Source organism: Mirounga leonina, unplaced genomic scaffold (genome assembly GCF_011800145.1).
Source record: "Mirounga leonina isolate KUSES-001 unplaced genomic scaffold, KU_Mleo_1.0 Mir_118, whole genome shotgun sequence".
Lineage (NCBI taxonomy): Eukaryota > Metazoa > Chordata > Mammalia > Carnivora > Phocidae > Mirounga > Mirounga leonina.
In genome coordinates, this window is record NW_023270277.1 from 2,185,323 (window position 1) to 2,211,745 (window position 26,423).

The following is a 26,423-nucleotide window of genomic DNA, read 5'->3' on the forward strand; positions in this document are numbered from 1 at the left end:
CCTCCCATTCCTACCACCGCTGCAGAGAGGTGGATCACGGAGCGTGTCTCTCTCCCCTCCTTCCCCTGAGCTCTGCTACCCTCCCCTGTCTAGGCTCGCTGATGCCCCCTCCCCTAGCCTGCTCTCCTCCTGCCCCTCTCCTCTCCAGGCTCTCAGATGCCCGCGCCCTCACCTGTCCCGGCTCCCTGCCGCCCCTCACCCGGCCATCGTCCTGCCCCGCTCAGGCCTGCAGGTGGTCACAATGGCCGGCTGGCGTCAGCGCGGGCGCGGAGCCGGGGCGCCCTGGCTGCGCAGGGCTGAGCGCGGCGAGCGGTGCGCGGTGGCCCCGGGGCGGCGGGGCCATGGGCACGCGCGGGCCGCCCGCGCTGGTGGACCCCACGCCCGCCAAGACCATCCTGGTGTACCGCAACGGGGACGCGTTCTTCGCGGGCCGGAGGTTCGTGCTGCCGCGGCGCCGCGGGGCCACCTTCGAGGCGCTGCTGGACCAGCTGACCGAGCAGGTGCAGGCGCCCTTCGGCGTGCGGCGCCTCTTCACGCCGACGCGCGGGCGCCCGGTGCTCGAGCTGCAGGCGCTGCAGGCCGGCGGCAAGTACGTGGCGGCGGGCCGCGAGCCCTTCAAGAAGCTCGAGTGAGTGCGGCGCCCCTTCCGCGCGCCCTTCCGCGACTCGGCGAGTGGGCGGCGCACCGGTCGCCCTCTGCCCTCCGGGCGGGTGACCCGGGGAGCGCGGGAGGCACTGTGGCCCTCCGTGCGGGTGACCCGGGGAGCGCGGGAGGCACTGTGGCCCTCCGTGCGGGTGACCCGGGGAGCGCGGGGGCGCACTGTGGCCCTCCGTGCGGGTGACCCGGAGAGCGCGGGAGGCACTGTGGCCCTCCGTGCGGGTGACCCGGGGAGCGCGGGGGCGCACTGTCGCCCTCCGTGCGGGTGACCCGGAGAGCGCGGGAGGCACTGTCGCCCTCCGTGCGGGTGACCCGGAGAGCGCGGGAGGCACTGTCGCCCTCCGTGCGGGTGGCCCGGAGAGCGCGGGCGGCACACCTGTCGCCATCTGTTGGCAGTGACCAGGCGAGTGCGCGCGGCGCACGGGTCCCTCTCTGCTCCGTGACCTGGTGGGCGCAAGCACGGAGGCGCACTGTCGCCCCCTTCTCACGGTGACCTGGCGAGTGCAGGCGGCGTTCTGTACCGCGTAGCTCGCTGGTGCGGTGGACAGCACACCTGTGCGCACAGCCCCCTCCCGCCGGGTGGGCAGGGCGGGCGTCCACCTGCTGTCAGCAGGTGTGTTAGAGAGTGTCAGAAAGGGCGTGGGGACGAGGAGTGGGCGGGCGGTGACCATGCGGCCAGGCCTCTCTGAAAAGGTGACCTTGGCTCGAAGATCTGGAGGAAGAAAGGCAGTTAGCCATGCCGGGGAATACTGGGGAAGTCCGTTGGAAGGCGGGAATCAGATCTGGGTCTGACTGCGCCGCTTGCCCCTCTGCTGGCTTGCCCCAGACTGGTGTTCTGCCATACCTGGCCGGGCATTCTCGAATGAACGCACTGGCTGAGGTGTGAAAGAGCATCTCCCAGCGGTGTCTCCTGCTAGCCTGAGGCCTTGCAAGCGTTGTAGCCGTGACCTCCAGAATCCTGGCCCAGAAGCAATGCTGGCCTACAGCACAGACTCTGAAAGTCGTGGAGAGCAAAGAAACACTCCCCGCCCCGTGTCTGTTGAGATCAAGACAGTCTGCGGGAGAGATGTTAGCTGTCCCGGGGAAATGCATCTGTGTGTAAATGCCAGGGTCACTGCAGAAATGGAAACTGGTCGGCCATACTCAACTGGTTAGTCATACTGGATGGTGTCCGCTCAAAATGTCAGTTTGATTCTTTTTTGTTTTGCTTGAGACTGGTATTACAATCCCTTTGAGGTCTTATTGCATATGGGGTCATACGGCACAGTTCTGTTTGTACCCATACTTTTTTTTTTTTTTGTATTCCATTTTAGTTCTTTTTTTTTTTAATTTTTTTTATTCTTATGTTAATCCCCATACATTACATCATTAGTTTTAGATGAAGTGTTCCATGATGTACCCATACTTTTCGTCTCAGGAGTACTCCAGTCTTCTTACAAGTTCTCTGAACTTTCTTAGTAGCTCTCATTATACAAATGGCTTTGCAACCCAAAATTCAAGCTTGCAGTTCTTCAACAAATAGCTGTTGTTTATCCCTTCCTGCGGCGCAGAGTCGGGGTGCTGTAGAAGCTTTGAGAGCTTTGTAGTGTATGTTTTGGGGAGATAAGAACAAATCCCTGTAAAAAAGAAAGGGGTTACTACTACGACAGATTCTGTTTAGATGCAGGACCTCTGAAAAGTCTTCTTTACAAATGCAAGGAGGAAATTGTTTCTTATCCTCCACGAATTCCTCACCTGGGGCAGCATCACCCATTTCTTGTGTCTGCCTTTAAAAGGCACACTGCCTGTGTTGATGCTGTTCCTAACGCATTTCCTTTATTGTGGAATGTGTTGTATATACAGCAGTGTATACAATTCTATGTATAGTTTAAGCAAAACTCTGTATAAACCACCCTCTGGATCAAGAGAGAGCACGGCTGGTGTTTGAAAACCTGCCACCTCCATCCCCATCCTTTTTCCACAGGTGACCACTATTTTGGCTTTTGTATCATCCTTCCATGATAATGGATCCTCAAAGGACAGATTTTTCAATGTTTCATGTTTGTGTACTTTATATAAGTGCTATCATATTGTATACAGTTTTCTGTTGGTTGCTTTCTCACGTGCTAATAGGCTGTGAGGTTCATCCATGTCAATAGTAGGTCATTCACTTTTACTGCCATGTGTTCTTTCATTGACTAAACTACCAGTTTACTTATCCGATCATTTGATGGCTAACTTGGGTTTTTCTAAATTTTATACTGAAATAAACAACGGCCCCGTTGTAAACATTCTTTTGCCTGTCTGCTGGTGCATATGGGTAAGAGTCTCTCTAGGAGGGTGCATTAGTTATCTACTGCCAGATAACCAATCACCCCAAGCTTTTTGACTTAAAACATCTTTATTATCTCATGGTTTCTGGGATCAGGAATTCAAGAGCAGCTTAGCTGAGTGGTTCTGGCTCAGAGACTCTCATGAGGTTGCAGTCAGCCTGCTGGCTACCGTCATCTGAAGGCCTGATTGGGGTGGGTGCTTCCAGGCTCACTCCCAGGGCTGAGGTAGGAAGCTTCATCACTGCTGTGGGAGCCTCTCCACAGCACCAGGGAGCCGGGAGGGAGCCCAGCTGACGCTACAGGGCATGTTGTTACTGCTCGTTCTCTGTCATGCTGTCTTCTCTCTCTGTCTGCCAAGTTATCTTTGTGTGCTGGACATTACTTTCAAAACTTACTTGCAGAAATAATTTGAGGCCTAGGGTGATACTGTCTTTTGCCAAAGTTGACTTTTTGTGTCTTTTGGCCAGATAACCTGTCATCAACTGTTCATGATCGCCTTAATACAACTTCAGAATGTGTGGTAATTTGGGCCACCCAGATGGCTTGAAGACAGGATGGACCCCACTGGGGTCCCAGTTCACAAAGATGGGTAGTTCACAAGGAGCCCCGTTCCTGGTGTGCCCTGAGCAAGTGCTTCTGCTTGCTGGCCACAGAGCCTGTCAAAGACATGGTTCAACCTCTCAGCCATCTGTCCACAGTGGGCAGTAATCCCTGGGCTGCAGTGGCCCCAGATAGTGGGCTCACATGCTTGGATTTTCTTTATTTCCTGGATCTTGGCCTGGTAATTCCTCATTATTTTGTTAGATGTCTAATGTTTCGAGTAAATGCTTTCATTTCATTTGATTTTATTAGTTTTTAGTGGATGGGTTGATCAGAGTTACTTAGTCCATGGTCCCCAGGGATGGAAACCCTCTCTCCCTCGTTCTTCACGTATATTTTTATAGATGTATGATTCTGTGAATGACAGTGTCCTTCAGTCCACAGAAGGTGTTTCTCTTTTTCTTTATTTGGGGAAGATTTTAGTTTTTTATTTATTTGAGAGAGAGACAGAGAGAGAGAGAGAGAAAGAGAGAACGAGTTGGAGGAGGGGCAGAGGGGGAGAGAGAATCTCAAGCAGACTCCTTGCTGAGCACAGAACCCGAGGTGGGGCTTGATCTCATGACCCTGAGATCGTAATTGGAGCAGAAACCAAGAGTTGCACACTTAACCGACTGTGCCACCCGGGTTCCCTGGAAGGTGTTTTTCTATTGTCTTTTAACTTCGTGGTTGCTGATGAGAAATCAATTATCATAATTTACTTATTTGAAAGTAATATTTTATCTTTTCTGGCTATTTAAAATACATTTTCTTTAACCCCAGTGTACTGTGGTTTAAGTGATACGCCCAAGGAACTGATAGATTGAACTCTCTGGAGTCTGGTATGGTAACTTTCAACAGCCATTGTGTCTTCAGAGGATGCCTCTCTTACACTTTCTGTGTTTTCTGCCTCGGAGTCGATGTGGGTTGGCCTTCCTCACTGACGCTAACCTCCGGGAGTCCTCCTCTCTGTCCCGAATTTCTCTCTTTTATCTTTGTGCTGTCCTTTAGGTACTTTGTACACATGGATCTTTTGGCTAATTTTTCTGCTGTGTATAAGACACTATCAAACCAATTCATTGAGTCTTAAATTTAAATTATTTAATATCTCATTTCTAAAAATTCTCCCTGGTTCTTTTTCAAATCACGTGTGTCGTTCTTTAGAGTTTCTTGGTCCTGCATGGACTCTCGGGCTTGCTTTTATTGAAATATTGTCCTTCTGCATCTGCGATGCCCGTGTTGGAAAACTGTTTCTGTTTCCTGTTATTTTAGTTTATTTTTTAAAAAGATTTTATTTATTTATTTCACAGAGAGAGACACAGTGAGAGAGGGAACACAAGCAGGGGGAGTGGGAGAGGGAGAAGCAGGTTTCCCGCCGAGCGGGGAGCCCAATGCGGGGCTCGATCCCAGGACCCTGGGATCATGACCTGAGCAGAAGACAGATGCTTAACGCTTAACGACTGAGCTACCCAGGTGCCCTGTTTCCTGTTATTTTAGTTGTTTTCTCTCAGTTGAGAGAGTAATCTCCTCTTTAGTTTACTTTAGTCTGTCAGTGACTCCTTTTATATGGATTTTAGTTGAGGAAGTTCATCCAGGGCTGAGGTAAAGGTGAGATTCTTTTTTTTTTTTTTTTAAATTTTATTTATTTATTTGAGAGAGAGAGAAACAGCATGAGAGGGGATAGGGTCAGAGGGAGAAGCAGGCTCCCCGCTGAGCCGGGAGCCTGATGTGGGACTCGATCCCAGGACTCCGGGATCATGACCTGAGCCGAAGGCAGTTGCTTAACCAACTGAGCCACCCAGGCGCCCTAAAGGTGAGATTCTTGGGAGGGGGTTGCTGTGTTCATCTTCTGCATGCTGCTCCCCCAAAGACACTCCGAATTCAGTTAGTAATGTGAGATTTGGGGGCCCACCCAGATAGTGTAATTTTGTGAGCAAGCTGGTTTGTGATCTGAATTCTTAATTGCATCTGTGAAGATGCAAATTTAACATCCTTTTGTTTTTGAAGGAAAATCTTAATCCATAGACATCTGAGTTGCCAAGAGGTATTGGATTAATGCCATGACATTTTAGAGTTAAGTTCGTTACAATGTTGATGCTGTTGTGTGTGAGGACTCACTGACAAGAACATATTCCTTTATAGATGTCTGATTTTGTGATGATTGTTTTCAGGCTTGATTATATGCTATGTTATATATCACTGTAACCGTGATGTAAACGGAATTATTGTATCCTCCCGAAATTCCTATGTTGAAACCTAATCCCCAGTGTGGGTGTTAGGAGGTGGGGCTTTGGGGAGGTGAATCAGTCATGAATGGGATTAGTGTCCTTGTAAAAGGGACCCCGGAGAGCTCGGTGTCCTTGCTGCCACGTGAGGACACTCGAGAAGGACCATGGACCAGGAGGGCCCTCGCCAGAACCCAAGGACAGTGGTACCCTCATCCCAGACTCCCAGCCTCCAGAAGTGTGAGAAATATGCGTCTGTTGTTGACTCCACTCGGTCTGGGTGTCTTTGTGGACTTAGACACTACGTATGCTGAATTCTGATTTCCTACAGGAGCCAGTATTCAGGTAGGAGAATATGTTGCTCCTAAAATTGACTTTAAAATCCTTTTCAGTGTATGTATAATGAAAAGTATTTAATCTCCCCCCCAAACATTTCCTTGTAAAATCAGCATGTGTTTTATCTGTGAGCTGATGAGGAAGGAAGCTCGGAAGCACGGGCCAACATGCCCGAACATGCTTGGTACATGCTCCTCTTTCCTCTGACCTGCGGGTTGAGACATTTTCTAATAGACCCTGTAAGACCCTTGCTTTGGTAGGGAAACTGTCATAGTTTATTTGAAATGTTTTGGACACATGGCCGAAATACTGAGACTTTGAGGCGTTTCTCTTCTCAGATCTCTTCATGTTTGTTAGCGTTTTCCGTGAGGGAGGCAGCGTGGTCCTTCCTGTTCACCAGTGGGGAGTGGGGAGTGTGGAGGGCCGATGGGGTTCCCATGTGTCCTCGATTCTCTGGAATTATCCGTGCACCTTCAGTGATGTACATAGGTGGGTGCTGTTTGCATGGGAAGTTCATCACGGAGAGACATTTAAATTTCATTTTCTTCACTACTTTTTAGATCAATAAAGTATGAAATCGGAATCCAGACTTTGGTGAATAAAGCTCTGACAAATATTTTGGTTTGATTTCTGCTGGTACCAATAAGCTAGCACTTGTTGGAATGTATATTCTGCAATTACTGAGCCATTGAGCAGTTAAAATTAATTTTCTCCAGCAAATAATCTTCTAACTGTGCCACCAGCAAATGAAATTTGCAGTGAAACCTGATGACGTATTAGCCATCCTGGGGCTCTTCTCATAATAATGGCTGCAAAACAGTCCATTGAAAAGACAAACACCAGCAAGTCTATATAGAATCCAATCATTATTCAAATCCTACATTTTCTGGAATGAATTAATTTGAGATGAGGAACATAAGTTTCTCTTCTATAAAACAAAATATTATAGGCTAGTAATTACTTTTCAAAAAAATGTGCAGTAAAACCTAGAATTCATGATTTCTTTTGTGGAGAAAGCTATATTCACAAAAGAATGTAAATCAGGACATTGTGTGTGTGCGTGTGCACATGCGTGCGTGTTCACACGTTTGGGGGAGACCCCAAAGAATTTGGATTGTACCAGGAATTTTTCCGGTTTGCCTTATGAGTTTGTTGTTGATTTATGAAATGAAAGAGCTTTAAATCACTCTATCATAGTTCGCCTGCACCCAAACTTTACTTCTGTCTCCTTGCCACCGCTTTGTATCCTGAGGAGAGTGGGTATCAGAAGGAGGCACCCAGCATTTGCAATGACATGGATGGAACTGGAGGGTATTATGTTGAGTGAAATAAGTCAAACAGAGAAAGACATGTATCATATGATCTCACTGATATGAGGAATTCTTAATCGCAGGAAACAAACTGAGTGTTGTTGGAGTGGGGGGTGGGGTGGGAGGGATGGGGTGACTGGGTGATAGACTGGGGAGGGTAGGTGCTCTGGTAAGCGCTGTGAATTGTGCAAGACTGTTGAATCTCAGATCTGTACCTCTGAGACAAATAATGCAATATATGTTAAGAAAAAAAAAAGAGGGGCGCCTGGGTGGCTCAGTTGGTTAAGCGACTGCCTTCGGCTCAGGTCATGATCCTGGAGTCCCGGGATCGAGTCCCACATCAGGCTCCCTGCTCAGCAGGGAGTCTGCTTCTCCCTCTGACCCTCCCCCCTCTCATGCTCTCTCTCTCTATCTCATTCTCTCTCTCAAGTAAATAAATAAAATCTTTAAAAAAAGAAAAAGAAAAAAAAAAGAAGAAGAAGAAGGTAGCGGGAGGGGAAGAATGAAGCGGGGGAAATCGGAGGGGTAGACGAACCATGAGAGACGATGGACTCTGAAAAACAAACTGAGGGTTCTAGAGAGGAGGGGCGTGGGAGGATGGGTTAGCCTGGTGGTGGGTATTGAGGAGGGCACATTCTGCATGGAGCACTGGGTGTTATGCACAAACAATGAATCATGGAACACGTCATCTAAAACTAATGATGTAATGTATGGGGATTGACATAAGAATTAAAAAAAAAAAAAAAAGAAGAAGGAGGCAGCCAGAGTATCAGGAATGTGGTCTAAGGGACAGAAGGCCTGGGTTGAACTGAATCCTGGCTTTTCCTATCTCAGTAGCATTTAGCCAATTAAATGACCTTGCTGAAGATCCATGTCCTCACCAATAAAATGGGGTTAGTTCATATCCAATGTGGTGCTGTAAGAACTTTAAAATGCCTGGCTTGATTCGAACGGGAAGCTTCTTCCTTTCCTTTGTTCTCTGGAAGCAGCTCGGAATGACATTGCTCGTTAACATCCAGTCTCTGCTCAAATGCCTGCTCCCCTCTCTCCCCCTCAAGGAAACCCACACCCCACCAAGCCCTTCTCCAAGCACTGGCCTGAAGACTCCAGTTCACTGCATCTCTGAGGAATTACTTGTTCTCTCTCTCTCTTGTATTTGTGTGTTCTTTGGAATGCAGCATTGAAACAATAAATAGCATTTTGTGTTTTTGTAGGATCATTTTATGCCTTAGTTTTTCTGCATTTATTTTTACTTTTTAAAAAAAGATTTATTTATTTTAGAGACAGACAGAGAGAGAGTATGAGCGGGAGGGGCAGGGGCAGAGAGAATCCCAAGCAGAATCTGTGCCGAGCATGGAGCCCTACGTGGGGCTTGATCCCATGACCCTGAGATCATGACCCAAGCCAAAACCAATTGTTGGATGCCCAACCAACTGTGCCACCCAGGTGCCCCATGCATTTATTTTTACTTTTTTTTCCCCACTTAATGATAGAATAAGTTGTCTCATCTGGGGATTACTGTTCATAATCAAACATGGAATTTGGGGGGTTAAAACTGGAAGAAGAGCTCATACAAGGGCCACAAGCAGAGGTGGTGAGCCGGAGATCTGAGTGCGCCATGTTTAGTTTGGGTCACACAGTTTTCAAAGATGAGAATTGGCTGGGACATTTTATAACAGGGAGGTTCATGTAATAGTATGACATTTGAGTTTTATTGAAAAAAGAAATAGAAGATTTGAATTGTTCAAAAGGACAGAGTTTTTAGTTGCCTGCATTTCCATGTGAGACCAGTGCCCTGGAGAATGAGCACTGCTCACCTCAGGCGGGAAGTGGGCTCAAGCTTGCCACAGTCCCCACCATTCCCTAATGATGCCCTGGGCAAGCATTGTCATTACTTGCCTGGCCTCTGTAGGCATCTGGCTTGTGACTCCTGACTCTACTGAATACTTTTTAATTCCTTTTTCCTGCCAGCTGCCAACTCCTAGTCAATCCCTCTCTGAATATTGCTAAAACTGTCAACAACAACAACAATCTCAGATACATATATTTTTTTTAAATCAGGAAGAAACTTTAAGAGATATAAAATTAAGGTATTTATTATCATGAAAAAAATATCTGTTCTATTTTTGAGGCATATGGAGGGCTCTCCAAAAGCCCCCAAGTGTCCAAAGTTGTACTAGTGGGGCTCACATATGTGTTATTCTGGTGACATTTCTCGGTGTTCAGTTTTGGCAGAATGGAGACAGTGATGTAATCCTGTGTGACAGGAGAGGATGGTGCAGGTGATGAGGAGCTGGATGGGGAGGGACTCTGCTCTGACTCTGGCCAGTTTGCAGGACTCTGAGTGAGCTCACTCCTGGGCCCTCTGATGACCTGGTAAATAAGGAGGTTGAATTAGATGACTGATACAGTCCCTTTTGGATTAATAAGGTTATAGGAGGGAAAGAGTGTCACTCAGGAGGCAGTTTCCCATGGCCGTTGCCAATGGCAGCCACAGGGGCATTGCCCTGCGGTGACCTTGACGTTGACCGTGCCATTGGGTGTCCATGTCCCATGTGCTGCTCTTGACTCTAGTTTAAGTTGTTGTGGAGTCGCTTATGGGAATGCCAAAAAGGAGTCCTCTCTGAAGAGGCTCTGATCTTCCACCTCAATGTTTACCTTCTAATTAGGTTTTTCTTTCTTCTTTTGCAGTTATATTCATATAGCTCCCAGAAAACCCGCAAAGATGAGAAGGTTGAAGGAAGTAAGTGTTCACTGCTAATTACTAAAGATGGGATAAATTGGGTGATCCGGGGAAACTTCAAATGTCAGTATTGAGTGATGTCGCTTTTACAAAATCAGCGTTCTGTAGGCAATGACTATAGACATATGGGCATTGAAGCCCGAATCCACTGTGCAAGCTTGTCATACTTGTCAAAGCACTCAAGCAACTAACATGGTGGGAGTCAGTAAAAATACTCTAAGACCATGGTTAGGAAGATCGTCATCTTCGAGACACACTGTGCAATTATTTATCGAAACTTTTCGCTTTTTGTTTTTGGGGATTTGGACAGACGGGTGTCAGGAAAAGCTATTTTAAATTATATAATGTTGAAGCTAATTATAATGCTAAATTTAAAGATTTGCCCCAAGTTCTCAACATTTTTGTGCTTGACAGACATTTGAGAGGTCTAGAGGGTGGAGCCTTCCATCACTCTGTTCACATCACCTGATTCTTAGTAAAAAAAAAAAAATCCATTTAATAAGTATAAAAGGGATCCATCTTTTAAAATAAGCAACAAATTGCTAGGTTTTAAGCAAGATATCCTGTTGATATTTAGAATGTAACATGATTTTTACTTTTTTTTTTTTTAAATGGACTTGTCATTTTGTTTGGTATTTCAAAGGTGAGATTTTTGAGAGTATTTACTTCTCTAAGTGGTAGTTTTGGTATTCTTATGTTTTCTCCTCTGTGAGCTGGCATGACGACTGAATGGTGAGAGATGAATAATGTGCCAGAAAGACATCAGTGCTGGTCCTCTTCCTCCACAGTTTAAAGAAACAGGGCTTCTGTGTGCCCTTGAACATGCAGCCCGAGTTCCAGTAAAGGACAGCCCAGGAGCTCCAGCACGGGGCTCAAGCATGAGCCTGCAGAAGCATTTAGCTGTTTGCTTAGGGTCTGCATTTCAAGGCAGCGTGATGAATCAAGTTGTATTTATTATGTACCCTCCCCCCGCAGACTGTAACTTGCCAGGGGCAGTGGGCAAGTCTCCAACAAGAAACAGTTCCAGCCATGACTGAATTTCAGGGCCACCAAATAGAGAGAGTGGAGATGGTGTGGGATTATTCTTTTTTTTTTTTTTAAAGATTTATTTATTTATTTGAGAGAGCGAGAATGAGAGAGAGAGAGCATGAGAGGAGGGAGGGTCAGAGGGAGAAGCAGACTCCCCGCCGAGCAGGGAGCCCGATGTGGGACTCGATCCAGGGACTCCAGGATCATGACCTGAGCCGAAGGCAGTCGCTTAACCAACTGAGCCACCCAGGCGCCCAGTGTGTGATTATTCTTAACACCTGGGTACCTGTTCCCTCTCTGCAGTTGGGCAGGGAGTGGGAGTGAGCAATGATTCTGAAAAGTTGCCCTTAAGCTTCAGTCTATGTGTACCCTTTGTACATTTTGGTGACTTAAAAAATACGATATGATTATCATTAGCAGTTAGCATTTTAGGACAGGCAGGAAACATGCAGATTATGTTGTCAAACCCCTTCGTTTTCTAGTCGAGGAGGCTTTGATCAGAGAGGTTAGGTGACTTGCTGGGTGTGAAGTCAGCACGCTAGAGTGGGGACCGCCGTGCACTCACACTGACCGGGCTGTAGTCACCCCTGAGAGTTTTGTAATTTTTCTTATGGGGTTTATGCTTTCATCTAAAAAATCTGTTTGTACAAGGAGTCCTTATCGAGAAGGATGTCAAAAAGCTGTGCAGAAAAGCTCAATGAAGAAAATGGGTGTCGTTCACAACCTTATCCCCCGGTCGGCGCTCTTTGACTTTGTCCCGTCTGTTTCCAGGTGCTGTTCTGTGCTCTAGCAGCAAGCATGTATACGTGGAAACACATGCGTGTACAAGACATGTGTACGTATATGTGTATGTGTTTGCAGAAATGGGGTCCATCAATACAGACTGTTTTCCAGTCTGTTTTTTATTTACTGTATGTTGTGACCGCTTTCTCCTATGGTGACTGATCTTCTGCAACATGTTTTTAATGGCTGCAAGATATTCCGTCAGGTGAACCTGTCATAATTATTTAACCCACCCCTATCAGCAGATGTTTGGGTCGTTCTGCTTTTTCATTTTTTTAGCAGTGATGTAATGGATCCCTTATAGAGACATATTTGCTCAGAGTCATGATTGTTTGTAGAGAAGTGGAATCAGAGGTACAATTGTAACTTCTTTTTTTTTTTCTTCAGATTTTTTTTTATTCTTATGCTAATCCCCATACATTACATCATTAGTTTTAGATGTAGTGTTCCATGATTCATTGTTTGTGCATAACACCCAGTGCTCCATGCAGAATGTGCCCTCCTCAATACCCACCACCAGGCTAACCCATCCTCCCACCCCCCTCCCCTCTAGAACCCTGTTTGTTTTTCAGAGTCCATCATCTCTCATGGTTCGTCCAACCCTCCGATTTCCCCCGCTTCATTCTTCCCCTCCCACTACCTTCTTCTTCTTCTTCTTCTTTTTTTTTTTTCTTAACATATATTGCATTATTTGTCTCAGAGGTACAGATCTGAGATTCAACAGTCTTGCACAATTCACAGCGCTTACCAGAGCACACACCCTCCCCAGTGTCCATCACCCAGTCACCCCATCCCTCCCACCCCACCCCCCACTCCAACAACACTCAGTTTGTTTCCTGCGATTAAGAATTCCTCATATCAGTGAGATCATATGATACATGTCTTACTCTGTTTGACTTATTTTGCTCAACATAATACCCTCCAGTTCCATCCACATCGTTACAAATGGCAAGATCTCGTTCCTTTTGATGGCTGCATAATATTCCATTGTATATATATACCACATCTTCTTTATCCATTCATCTGTCGATGGACATCTTGGCTCTTTCCACAGTTTGGCTATTGTGGACATTGCTGCTATAAACATCAGGGTGCACGTACCCTTTTGGATCCCTACTTTTGTATCTTTGGGGTAAATACCCAGTAGTGCAATTGCTGGATCATATGGTAGCTCTATTTTCAACTTTTTGAGGACCCTCCATACTGTTTTCCAGAGTGGCTGCACCAGCTTGCATTCCCACCAAGATCTATTGTTTCCTGACTTGTTAATTTTAGCCATTCTGACTGGTGTGAGGTGGTATCTCATTGAGGTTTTGATTTGGATTTCCCTGATGCTGAGCGATGTTGAGCACTTTTTCATGTGTCTGTTGGCCATTTGGATGTCTTCTTTGGAAAAATGTCTGTTCATGTCTTCTGCCCATTTCTTGATTGGATTCTTTGTTCTTTGGGTGTTGAGTTTAAGAAGTTCTTTATAGATTTTGGATACTAGCCCTTGATCTGATATGTCATTTGCAAATATCTTCTCCCATTCTGTCGGTTGTCTTTTGGTTTTGTTGACTGTTTCCTTTGCTTTGCAAAAGCTTTTTATCTTGATGAAGTCCCAGTAGTTCATTTTTGCCCTTGCTTCCCTTGCCTTTGGCGATGTTTCTAGGAAGAAGTTGCTTCGGCTGAGGTCAAAGAGGTTGCTGCCTGTGTTCTCCTTTAGGATTTTGATGGACTCCTGTCTCACATTGAGGTCTTTCAACCATTTGGAGTCTATTTTTGTGTGTAGTGTAAGGAAATGGTCCAGTTTCATTCTTCTGCATGTGGCTATCCAATTTTCCCAACACCATTTGTTGAAGAGACTGTCTTTTTTCCATTGGACATTCTTTCCTGCTTTGTCAAAGATGAGTCGACCATAGAGTTGAGGCTCCATTTCTGGGCTCTCTATTCTGTTCCATTGATCTATGTGTCTGTTTTTGTGTCAGTACCATGCTGTCTTGATGATGACAGCTTTGTAATAGAGCTAGAAGTCCAGAATTGTGATGCCGCCAGCTTTGCTTTTCTTTGTCAACATTCCTCTGGCAATGCGGGGTCTTTTCTGGTTCCATACAAATTTTAGGATTATTTGTTCCATTTCTTTGAAAAAAGTGGATGGTATTTTGATGGGGAATGCATTGAATGTGTAGATTGCTCTAGGTAGCATTGACATCTTCACAATATTTGTTCTTCCAATCCATGAGCATGGCACGTTTTTCCATTTCTTTGTGTCTTCCTCAATTTCTTTCATGAGTATTTTATAGTTTTCTGAGTACAGATCCTTTGTCTCTTTGGTTAGATTTATTCCTAGATATCTTCTGGTTTTGGGTGCAATTGTAAATGGGATTGACTCCTTAATTTCTCTTTCTTCTGTCTTCTTGTTGGTGTATAGGAATGCCACTGATTTCTGTGCATTAATTTTATATCCTGTCACTTTACTGAATTCCTGTATGAGTTCTAGCAGTTTTGGGGTGGAGTCTTTGGGGTTTTCCACATAAAGTATCATATCATCTGCAAAGAGTGAGAGTTTGACTTCTTCTTTGCCGATTTGGATGCCTTTGATTTCTTTTCGTTGTCTGATTGCTGTGGCTAGGACTTCCAATACTATGTTGAATAGCAGTGGTGATAGTGGACATCCCTGCTGCATTCCTGACCTTAGGGGGAAAGCTCTCAGTTTTTCCCCATTGAGAATGATATTCGCTGTAGGTTTTTCATAGATGGCTTTTATGATATTGAGGTATGTACCCTCTATGCCTATACTCTGAAGAGTTTTGATCAAGAAAGGATGCTGTACTTTGTCAAATGCTTTTTCTGCATCTATTGAGTGGATCCTATGATTCTTGTTCTTTCTTTTGTTAATGTATTGTATCACATTGATTGATTTGCGGATGTTGAACCAACCTTGCAGCCCAGGGATAAATCCCACTTGGTCGTGGTGAATAATCCTTTTAATGTACTGTTGGATCCTATTGGCTAGTATTTTGGTGAGAATTTTTGCATCCATGTTCATCAGGGATATTGGTCTGTAGTTCTCCTTTTTGATGGGGTCTTTGTCTGGTTTGGGGACCAAGGTAATGCTGGCCTCATAAAATGAGTTTGGAAGTTTTCCTTCCATTTCTATTTTTTGGAACAGTTTCAGAAGAATAGGTATTAATTCTTCTTGAAATGTTTGGTAGAATTCCCCTGGGAAGCCATCTGGCCCTGGGCTTTGGTTTGTTGGGAGATTTTTGATGACTGGTTCAATTTCCTTAGTGGTTATAGGTCTGTTCAGGTTTTCTATTTCTTCCTGGTTCAGTTTGGGTAGTTGATACATCTCTAGGAATGCATCCATTTCTTCCAGGTTATCTAATTTGCTGGCATAGAGTTGCTCATAATATGTTCTTATAATTGTTTGTATTTCTTTGGTGTTGGTTGTGATCTCTCCTCTTTCATTCATGATTTTGTTGATTTGGGTCATTTCTCTTTTCATTTTGATAAGTCTGGCCAGGGGTTTATCAATCTTGTTAATTCTTTCAAAGAACCAGCTCCTAGTTTCATTGATCTGTTCTACTGTTCTTTTAGTTTCTATTTCATTGATTTCTGCTCTGATCTTTATGATTTCTCTTCTCCTGCTGGGTTTAGGCTTTATTTGCTGTTCTTTCTCCAGCTCCTTTAGGTGTAGGGTTAGGTTGTGTACTTGAGACCTTTCTTGTTTCTTGAGAAAGGCTTGTATTGCTATATACTTTCCTTTCAGGACTGCCTTTGCTGCATCTCAAAGATTTTGAATAGTTGTGTTTTCATTTTCATTGGTTTCCATGTATTTTTTTAATTCTTCTTTAATTTCCTGGTTGACCCATTCATTCTTCAGTAGGATGCTCTTTAGCCTCCATGTATTTGAGTTCTTTCTGACTTTCCTCTTGTGATTGAGGTCTAGTTTGAAAGCATTGTGGTCTGAAAATAGGCAGGGAATGATCCCAATCTTTTGGTACTGGTTGAGACCTGATTTATGACCTAGGATGTGGTCTATTCTGGAGAATGTTCCATGGGGACTAGAGAAGAATGTGTATTCCATTGCTTTGGGATGGAATGTTCTGAATATGTCTGTGAAGTCCATTTGGTCCAGTGTGTCATTTAAAGTCTTTATTTCCTTGTTGATCTTTTGCTTAGATGATCTGTCCATTTCAGTGAGGGGGGTGTTAAAGTCCCCCACTATTATTGTATTGTTGTCGATGTGTTTCTTTGATTTTGTTATTAATTGGCTAATATAATTGGCTGCTCCCATGTTAGGGGCATAGATATTTACAATTGTTAGATCTTCTTGTTGGATAGACCCTTTAAGTAGGATATAGTGTCCTTCCTCATCTCTTATTACAGTCTTTGGTTTAAAATCTAATTTGTCTGATATAAGGATTGCCACCCCAGCTTTATTTTGGTGTCTATTAGCATGGTAAATGCTTTTCCACCCCCTCACTTTCAATCTGGGGGTGTCTTTGGGTCTAAAATGAGTCTCTTGCAGACAGCATATCGATGGGTCTTGTTTTTTAATCCAGTCTGATAGCCTGTGTCTTTTGATTGGGGCATTTAGCCCATTTACATTCAGAGTAACTATTGAAAGATAGGAATTTAGTGCCATTGTATTGCCTGTAAGGTGACTGTTACCGTATATTGTCTGTGTTCCTTTCTGGTCTATGTTGCTTTTAGGGTCTCTCTTTGCTTAGAGGACCCCTTTCAAGATTTCCTGTAGGGCTGGTTTTGTGTTTGCAAAGTCCTTCAGTTTTTGTTTGTCTATGAGACTCGTAAGTTTTACTATTAGATGTCGGGGTGTTGACCTACTTTTTTGAGAGGGGTTCTCTGTGCTTCCTGGATTTTCATGCCTGTTTCCTTCCCCAAATTAGGGAAGTTCTCTGCTATAATTTGCTCCATTATACCTTCTGGCCCTCTCTCTCTTTCTTCTTCTTCTGGGATCCCAATTATTCTAATGTTGTTTCGTCTTATGGTATCACTTATCTCTCGAATTCTGCCCTCGTGATCCAGTAGTTGTTTCTCTCTCTTTTTTCAGCTTCTTTATTTTCCATTATTTGGTCTTCTATATTAGTGATTCTCTCTTCTGCCTCATTTATCCTAGCAGTTAGCGCCCCCATTTTTGATTGCACCTCATTAATAGCCTTTTTGATTTCTACTTGGTTAGATTTTAGTTCTTTTACTTCTCCAGAAAGGGTTTCTTTAATAACTTCTATGCTTTTTTCAAGCCCAGCTAGTATCTTTAAAGTGATGATTATGAATTCTAGATTTGACATCGTACTAATGTCCGTATTGAGTAGGTCCCTGGCAGTCGGTACTACCTCTTGTTCTTTTTGTTGAGGTGATTTTTTCCATCTTGTCATTTTGTGCAGAGGAGAATAGATTAATGAGGGAACAAAATGCTAGCAAAGTAACAACGTCCCCAGAAAATATACTCTAAACAAATCAGAAAAGACCTGAAGCAGTGGAAAAAGAAACGGAAAGAGAGAAAAAAGAAAAAGAAAAAAAAGAAAAAGAAAAAGATAAAGATAAAAACAAACAAAACAAACAAAACAAAACAACAACAACAACAAAAAACCAGAATGTGATCAAATATGATCAGGCTGGTATATAGATCAGTGCCACACACTAGATTTGGGGTGTATTTTGGTCTTTTAGAAGAAAGTGCCTCCCAAAATTTTAAAGAAAGAAAAACTTATATATGTACAAAAATGAGGGTTGATATGATGAAGGGATGGAATATGACTGTAAAGATGGAAATTATAAAAAATTATAAAAGGAATTGATAAGAAGTTGTTTGAAAAAGAAAGAAGAGGATTTAAAAAAAGAGAAAAAAGAAAAAAAAAGGGAGAGAATGTGATCAGGCAAGGGAGTAGAAAAAACCATATACTAGAGATTTAGGGTATATTTTAATCTGTTAGGAGAAACTATCTCAAAATTTTAAAGAGAGAACAACTTATATATATATGCCAAAAATACGGGTAACTACTATGAAGGGATAGAATATGACTCTAAAAATGAAAAATAAAAATGTTTTTTTAAAAAAAGGGATTGATAAGATGTTGGTTGAAAAAGGGAAAAAGAAAAATTCAAAAAAAAAAGTTAAAAAAATTAACTTTAAAAGACTAAAGAATCATGGTAAAAAAAAAGCCGTGGATTCTATGTGCAGTATTCCCCTAGTGCTGGAGTTCCGCCGTTCTCATTGATCGGTAAACTTGGTCTTGGCCGGCTGTTCTCGCTGATCTTCTGGGGAGGGGCCTGTTGCCGTGGTTTCCAAATGTCTCTGCCGGAGGCGGAATTGCCCCGCCCTTGCCCCTTCCCGGCTAAGGAATCTGCTCGGGTTTGCTCTCCGGGGCTTTTGTTCCCTGCGAGCTTCCCCTACAGCTTTGGAGGCGGAGAGTGAAAATGGCGGCCTCCCAATCTCCGCCCCGGAGGAGCCGAGAACTCGGGGCCCCGCTCCTCAGTGAGCCCCAGAGAAAAGCCGTCAGTCCCTCCCGTCTCCCCGGTCTCCAGCCGCACTCCGTGCTCACCCAGCCTGTGACCGCGCGCCTCTATCTCTGGCTCACGACCCCGGGTGGAGCCTCCAAACCCAGCAGATCCCTGCGGTGCCCTCCCGCGCGGCTCCTCCCGGGGGGGGGGAAGGGGAGTCTCCCCAGATCTGCCGCTTGTGGGGTCCCTGCTGGAGGCGCAGGGGCCCGACTGTGCCGCGGATCACGGTCAATGGCCACCCCGAGCTGAGAGCCCGCGCCTGGGCTCCGCCTCTGCAGCCGGCTTCCCTGCTCCGATCCCTGGGAGCTCTGCCGCCCTCAGGCACCCCCGGTCTTTCTGTGACCCCGAGGGTCCTGAGACCACACTGTCCCGGAGGGTTCCACCCCCCGCTTAGCCACCCGAGTGACGTCCCTCGGCGGAGCAGACTTTTAAAAGTTCCGATTTTGTGCCCCTTGGCTCTATCACTTGCCAGAAGCGCCGACGGAGGCCCCTCCCCCGCCGTCTATCCTCCCGAATATCGCCTCGGATTCACTTCTCCGCACGCCCTACCTTCCAGAAAGTGGTCGCTTTTCTGATGAGAGAGTTGTTGCTCTTCTTCTCTTCGATCTCCTGTTGGGTTTGTAGGTGTTCCGAATGGTTTGATCCCTATCCAGCTGAATTCCCGAGAGGAGACGAAATCCAGGTCTCCTACTCCTCCGCCATCTTCCCTTCCTTCCAATTGTAACTTCTTTAATATTTACGGCCAGGAAGTTTCTGAAAAGGTGTATTGCTTCCAGTGGTGCATGAGAATGCCCGTAGCTACCCTGGGGGTTGAGCGGCGTAGTGTGCGTGGCTGGGCGAGCTTGATGCCCACTGCCTTGGGGAAGAAGCCACTGAAAATGGATTGCTACTCTGGTTTGATATGTACGTTACTGTCTGGGTGGGAGTGTAGTGTGTTCGGGGACATGTGTCTGTGCTGTAGCCAACCTTGAATGAGCCACAACCAAGAGCTTTGACTGAAAGGGAAGATTTGGTCCAAGAAATCTGTTCCCGTGAGTGGACCATAAGTGTAGCCTGAAATTAAGATCTGTGTCCTGCTGTCCCCTATGAGGACAGAGTGCCAGAGCCCTAGGGCTGGGCTGTGTGGGTCACCCTGGTGCGCACCTCTCTCTCTTGCTACCTCTACTGCTTTGCCTAACTACCTACCTTACCCCTCTTCTATCATCTCTGATTACTGACTAATACTTACTCCACCATGTCTTTCCTGCTTTGTGGTTTTGGGGGGACATCCCCATAATTGTGGGGATAATATAATAATGAGCTAAAAGACTAGCTTTTTATTGACTGTTTTAGCTGTTTATCTTATTCGAGGCATGGAAAGGTTCCGGTGAGGCATCAGATGGAGAATGCGTCTCCGCAGTGCAGCAGGCAGGCTCTGTGCTGGTTCTCGGAACAACCTGCTCCAGCCCCCTCGCCTCAAAGCCACCAAAGCCACATTGGATACCCGCTAAGGAAGTCAGCTGCAGCAGCTCCATTTGCATTAGACACTGCCCTTCCCTTGCCCTTCAGCCCCACCCTGGAAGAGCAGGGAGGAGAAGGCTGAAGGCAGACGAGATAAAACACCATGCCCTCTGCCCACTGGGCTGGGTCAGGCCTGCACTGGGGGAGGGGCTCTGCTTGGGATGTAGGATTAGGCAGGGCTTTCTCTGTGTCTGCTGGGCTGATCCTGGGGTTTTTCATTTTCTGTTTGTTAATATTATGAATTACATTGATTGACTTTCAAATATTAACCCGACCTTGCATTCCTGAGACAGACCCCACTCATGAAATATTGTCCTTTTTATATATTGTTGGATTTTATTTGCTAAAATTTTGTTTGGAATTTTTGCATCTGTGTTCATGGAGGGATGCTGTCTGTAGGTTTTTATTCTTGTAATGTTTTTCTCTAGTTTTGGTATCATTTCTTCCTTAAATGTTTGGTAGAAGTTACCAGAGGAGTCAACTGGGCCTGGAGTTGTCTTTGTGGGAAGGTTTTTAACTACAAATCCAGCTGCCTTCCTAGATAATAGGGCTCCTCAGGTTGTCTTTTTCTTCTTGAGTGAACTTTGCTAGTTTGTGTCTTTTAATTTGTCCATTTCATTTCAGTTGTTGAATTTATTGCAAGAAGTCATTTATTTTTATTTTTTTTAAAGATTTATTTACTTATTTGAGAGAGAGAGAGAGAGAGCACGCATGGGAGCTGGGGGAGAGGCAGAGAGAGGAAGAAATGGACTCCCGGCTGAGCATGGAGCCTGCAACAGGGCTCGATCCCAGGACCCTGAGGACATGACCTGAGCTGAAACCTAGAATCAGAAACTTAATCAAGTGAGCCACCCAGGCGCCCCATGAAGTCGTTTATAATGTTCTCTGATCCTGTTGACATCTGTGGAATCCAGTGATGTGACCCCCTCATGCTGCTATTCCTGGTCATTTGTGTCTTCTCTCTGTTTTCCTGACGAGACTGTCTATAGTTTTATCAATTTTTCAATCTTCTCAAAGAACCAACTTTTGGTTTTATTGGTTATCTTGATTTCTTTGCCTCTGCTTTCTATTTCATTGGTTCTGCTTTGAACTTTCTTCTGTGTTGTTGTGTAGGGAACCATGCTTCTATGTGGTGTGACTCTTCTCTGCACTCTCACTTTCTTCCCTTTCTCTTTAGGACATCCTTCTCCCCCCACTCCCCCTAATGCCCTTCCCTCCCAGGGCGCAGGCCTTCGGGGATGATCTCTGCTGTTTTGTCACAGGAGGGAGCTAACTTCCCTTCTCTGCCATGTGATACATTTGCATTTTTGTCAGAGACACTGTGGACACAGTGTCTTGGCCCAACGATGGAGATTTCTGTTCTGGCATCGGGCAGATGGGGAGTGACTGGCTTGGGCACACGCTGGAGCCCACCATGCAGAGTTGGCCTGCCAGCTTGCTTCCTTCTCCCCTCTCTGCCAACTTTGCTAGGTGGCCCTGCTTTTCCTAGCCTCCTCATCGAAGCTGATGTGGGTAACTCTTCCCCCTCCATCGGTTGGCATTTATCAGCAGCTTTACTTTTTCTTTTAACCACACAATTTAAACATACGTGCAGAATGAATCACCTTTGACCCCAGTGATAATGGTAAAGTGTGAGTGTGCTGGCCGGCACTCACCCTGCTTTTGTTCTTCTTTTCTCTGCTTCTGTTTGCATTTTTTCCTAATCCTCCACCCCCATAGTCTCACTCTTCTTTCTTTCTTCCTTTTTGGTTATTTTATTCATACGCCATTATTCGCGACTCTGCAGGTAACGTAGGCAGTCGACAGTGGGCCAGTAGGAGTGGTTAGTCTCATGTGTTGCTATTTTATGTTTCCAAAAAGAGTCATTGAAGGATGTCCTCTGCATGCCGAGGTCACCCCAAGGATGCTCGTTGGTTGATTACTTGCTTTGCATACTGTGTCCCCCTCTGTTGGAGGAAGAGGCCTGAAGTTGCCGAGGTGGGACGAGGAGAGAGAGAGAGAGAGAGATGTTGGTGTATGAGGAGCAGGTGGTAAATCAAAATAGTTTGGAGAAGATAAAGCATCTTTCTTTTTTTTTTTTTTTAAGATTTTATTTATTTATTTGACAGAGAGAGACACAGCGAGAGAGGGAACACAAGCAGGGGGAGTGGGAGAGGGAGAAGCAGGCTCCCTGCAGAGCAGGGAGCCCGATGTGGGACTCGATCCCAGGACCCTGGGATCATGACCTGAGCCGAAGGCAGTCGCTTAACCGACTGAGCCACCCAGGCGCCCGATAAAGCATCTTTCAATATAAAGAAACAAATCACTAAACCAAGGATTTGAAATATGAAAATTTGAATGGCCCTCAGGAGGAGTAATTTGGTGGCAAACACCGTTGCTTTTGTTATGAGTAACACAAAATGAGGTAATGCATTGCCCGCTGCTTAGAAAATGCGCGAAGTGAGTTAAGAGCTCAGCTGATAGTAGTCGCTGTTGTTTCTGTTGCTGTTGGCTCTGGAGTCCCCGCTGTTGTCAGAGGTCAGGAGCCCTGAGCTTTAGCTGCTCTGACTTCCCTTGCTGACCCTAGGTAAGTGGTTGGTCTCCAGGCCCCACAGGAGACCTAGGAACCCCAGCCTGGGCCATCCTCAACCCTTCCACTACTCTAGCTCTGGGAACTTCCACTCAAGGCTCATGATAACTCAGTTCGGCCACTGTCGTGGAGGCACTCAGGAAACCAGACAGGGACCTGCCCCTCCAGTGGCATCACTGTCGAGAAACCCCCAGTGAGGTCTGGACAGGTGGCCCTGCATCCCTCCCAACCTTCCAGAGGGGGCAAAAGCCTAACTTTTAGAATCATGATAGAACCTTACACGGTACATGATATCAACTAAGTCAGTTATAAAACCCCAGTCATGGTTCTCATTTCCCCCAAACCGGGAAATAAAAATTCATAATCATCATGACCAAGAAGGCCAAGAACCCATTTCCCCAGCCCTGTTTTAGACACAGTTGCCTGGTCTCCCCTCCAGAGTCCACAGTGGTAAAGCCAGGGGGAGGGCTGCGAAGGTGTTGAGGGTTTGCCCAGATTTGCTACATTTCTACAGTCAACGGCGCCTGGGGTTGGGGGTGAAGGGCGATTCCCCCCTTTTGCCTTTCCTGTCCTCACATCATTGCTGCAGAGGGGCTGACCTCTGCAGATTCCTGGACATTTTGGGAAAGAGTTAAACTGGTTTATTTTTGGACTCAGAGGATCACAGAATGAGAACCAAAGTGACTTTGGAGGTGGTCCAGGGTGACCATTTCCTTAATGAGCAGAATGAGAAATGGGGGGCCCATTGCACTCTCTGTAGGGTTTCTGTGATCTGTGGCGATTGTGTGTCTCTTCACAAATACATCTGTTTAGGCTCTTAGGCTCAGCATCCTCTGTCAAGTGGTGTAGGGGCCTCTCTGTTAATTTAGCTTGCATGGCCCACGTTCCAGACCCTGACAAGCACCATTTGCTCATGATGAGATTCTCCCCTTGATGTGGTTACCTGACGAGGTCTTTTCTTGGTGCTAGACTCTCTTGAGTCTTTTCTGTTTGATGTTTTGCATGGAAAAGGCTGTGAAGATGTTCACTGAGGTAGTTGGAGCAGCTCGATGGGGTGCAAAGAGCAGGGACTTTGAAGCTAACAACAACAACAACAACAACAACTGCTCTCAACCGAACTCTTAACTCATTCTTGGTGCTTTGCTAAGCGCCCCACAACTGCATCATCTCATCTCGTGTTAGCACACCGAAAGCAGCCCTTAGGAGACCGGCGCCGCTCGCATCTGCCTGCACGCACGAGCACGCAGGTGCACAGCCTGTTGCAGGTTATGTAAACACAAGGTGATGGAGCCAGTGCTGGAATCATGGACGGCTCAGACTCAGGCTCCTATGTGCCACGCCGGCTTAGGTTCAAACCCCCAGGTGGCTAAAATCTACAATCAAATAGTTTTTGACGGCTTATTGTGGCCAGGACACTTCATAACGGTGTGTTCTTGGTGAAGAAAATTAAAAGCAGCTCTGATTGTTTACTGTGTGAGTATTTTGCCTGGTTATTTTGAGGGTTAGGCATGAATGCAGTGCCTGCCAGAACGGGCATTCAATAAACCATAGCTGCTACCTGGGGAAACAACTGCGGCACCCTTACGTGTCTTCTGGCATTGGTGTAGATTTGGTTTAATTACCTCAGACTGTTGGTTAAGGAGCCCTAAAGCCCACTGAGCCCTCCGGCCTCTCAGGGCAGATGAGCGAATACACGATCTCTGAACGTGTCATCACCATCAGTCAGTAACAGAAAGCCACCTGTGCTTTCTTAGGAGATTATGTGCAGTACAGGGGAAAAAAAAATCCAGAATCGTGTATTTAATTGCTGGGGTTTTTAATTAGGCAGGTGATATCAGGGTTAATGAATCATTAACACATAAAAAAGCAATTAGCTCATTGTTTCCATAATTTTATGCAATCAAGCAGAAAGCTGTTTCTTAGAGTAGTTGTACCTTAATAGAATTTTGCAGATAATAATTTCTGTTGTTTTGTTTTTAAACTAGGTCAGTAGTTGTTGGTATTCACGGCTTTGATTTTTTGCCATCAGTATGCAGGTGTGTATAATCTTATATATAGTATGACATTGCTGTAGGCGTGCATTACCACCCTGCTCAATGACCTCACTTTTTCTGGGATTCTTCCTGGACTATCAGAGCTGTTTATCACTTGCCATGACAGCATTTATTCATTCATATTCACAACGTTCTTCTCAAACTCCTCCTATGGACCACTCATTGTTCAGGCTCTGGGGATCCTTTGTCGAACCTGACAGTCAAGATCTCTGCTTCTCAGGAGGCTTACATTCCAATAAGGAGGAGTCAATAATAAGTAAATAAACACAAGCATATTAGACGGTATTAAATGCTAGATGGAAATAAGTCAAGGGTGTGATTGGTCAGGGAGCACCTCTCGGAGGAGTTGCTTTTAAATGGACTTCTAAATGCAGGAAAGAGCAAGGTGTGCAAAGACATGGGAGAACATTCCAGGCTCAAGGTCTTGTGCAGGAACAAGCTTGATGTTTGAGAGCTGCAGGAATACATCCAGGGCTGTGGTGTGGGGAGGAAGGGAGGAGCGGGGATTTTAGTGGACGTGTGGCTATCTCCACTGCGTGGGCGCTGAAGCAGAGGGTGACCATTCTGACTGCTGTTCACAAGGGAGGCTCTGCTCCCCGTGGAGAAGGGACTGTGGGGGTGGGAGGACGAGCCGCAGAGAGATGGGCCGCCTGACCTGCGTGGCAGTGGTGGATGGGTCCAGGATACGGCTCTGAGGTGGAACTGAGAGATGCGCTAATGGGTTAGTTGAGGGGTGTAGGGGAGGAAAGGACTCACCAGTGTCTCCCAGATTCTGTGGTTGAACAGATGGGTCTGTGGTGGTGCCGCTTCCAGAGATGGGGACGTGTGGGGTAGCCAGCCGGCTGTGGGTAAGATCAGCAATTCTGTTTGAGCCTTAGTGAGATTGAGATGCCACATGCTCTGTCCGTCTCTCTCCAGTCCCTCCCCTCCCCTCCTCTGTCTCTCTGCGTCTGTGTCTCGGCATGTGTTGTAATTGGATTGAGTATTTATCACTGCGTAGCAGGTGTGGTATTGTGTCTTTTACCGCCCCCCCCCCCCAAGGTGTATCGTCCCTGCTGCCAACATGAATAGTTCGCAGCTCAGAGGTGAAATCGGCCCCGCAGAGTGGCACGGACTGTGAGCGGCAGGTGTGGGATGGGAGCCCTGGTGGGTCCGAGTCCACGGCCTGTGCTCTCCCACCCAGCGGGCTGCCTCCCAACTCGCTGTGCTCTGTCCCGGCCTCACAGGCAGCTCCCCCTTCTGACTGAGGGCCTTGCAGCCTGCGGCAAGATGCTGAACGGGCTCGGTCCTTCTGACCTTCTCCACCCCGCCCCGCGTGCTCGCTGGCTCGTCGTCGTCTTCTGAAGACCCAGATGAGGAGATTTTCCTTCTCCTCTTTTACAAAAACCCGTGCTGGGGAGAGCACGAGATGCCAAAACTTTGTCGCCACTGTTAATGGTATGTGCGGCTTCCTCATACCTCTCACGGTGAACCCAGGGGACACCGGTCGGTGTTATCCTTGGCAAAGGAACTGTGTAGGTGACCTTCACTCACTTGGGGTAATTCGGTAGAGCTGTGCCTACGTTGCAGGTTTGGGTTCAGGAGCTGGGCGATGAGGGAGGGGCGCCCTTGTCAGACCTGAGCCCCAAGCCCGTAGCAAACGCTCCAGTACCGAGTGACTCTGCTCAGTCGGGCCGGGGTCAGAAGGGAGAAGGGGTCACACGTGGCCGGAGATGGGGAAGGGAGGGTCAGCAGCACACGTGTGTGGATGCAGCAGCCAGGTGGGGGTAGCCCCTGGATGCCAGGTGGGGGTAGCCAGGATGCCAGGATGCCAGGTGGGGGT

The 26,423-nt window shown here is 46.2% G+C and overlaps 1 protein-coding gene across 1 annotated transcript in view; it reads left to right on the plus strand.

Moving 5' to 3' along the window:
* Positions 1-341: 341 nt before the first annotated feature.
* LOC118007324 (doublecortin domain-containing protein 2C-like) overlaps positions 342-26,423 on the plus strand; it is a 64,927-nt gene continuing 38,845 nt past the window's right edge. The window contains exons 1-2 of the mRNA XM_035000344.1: positions 342-628; positions 10,108-10,159. Of these exons, the coding sequence (XP_034856235.1) occupies positions 342-628; positions 10,108-10,159 (339 nt within the window). The remainder of the gene's footprint in view (positions 629-10,107; positions 10,160-26,423) is intronic.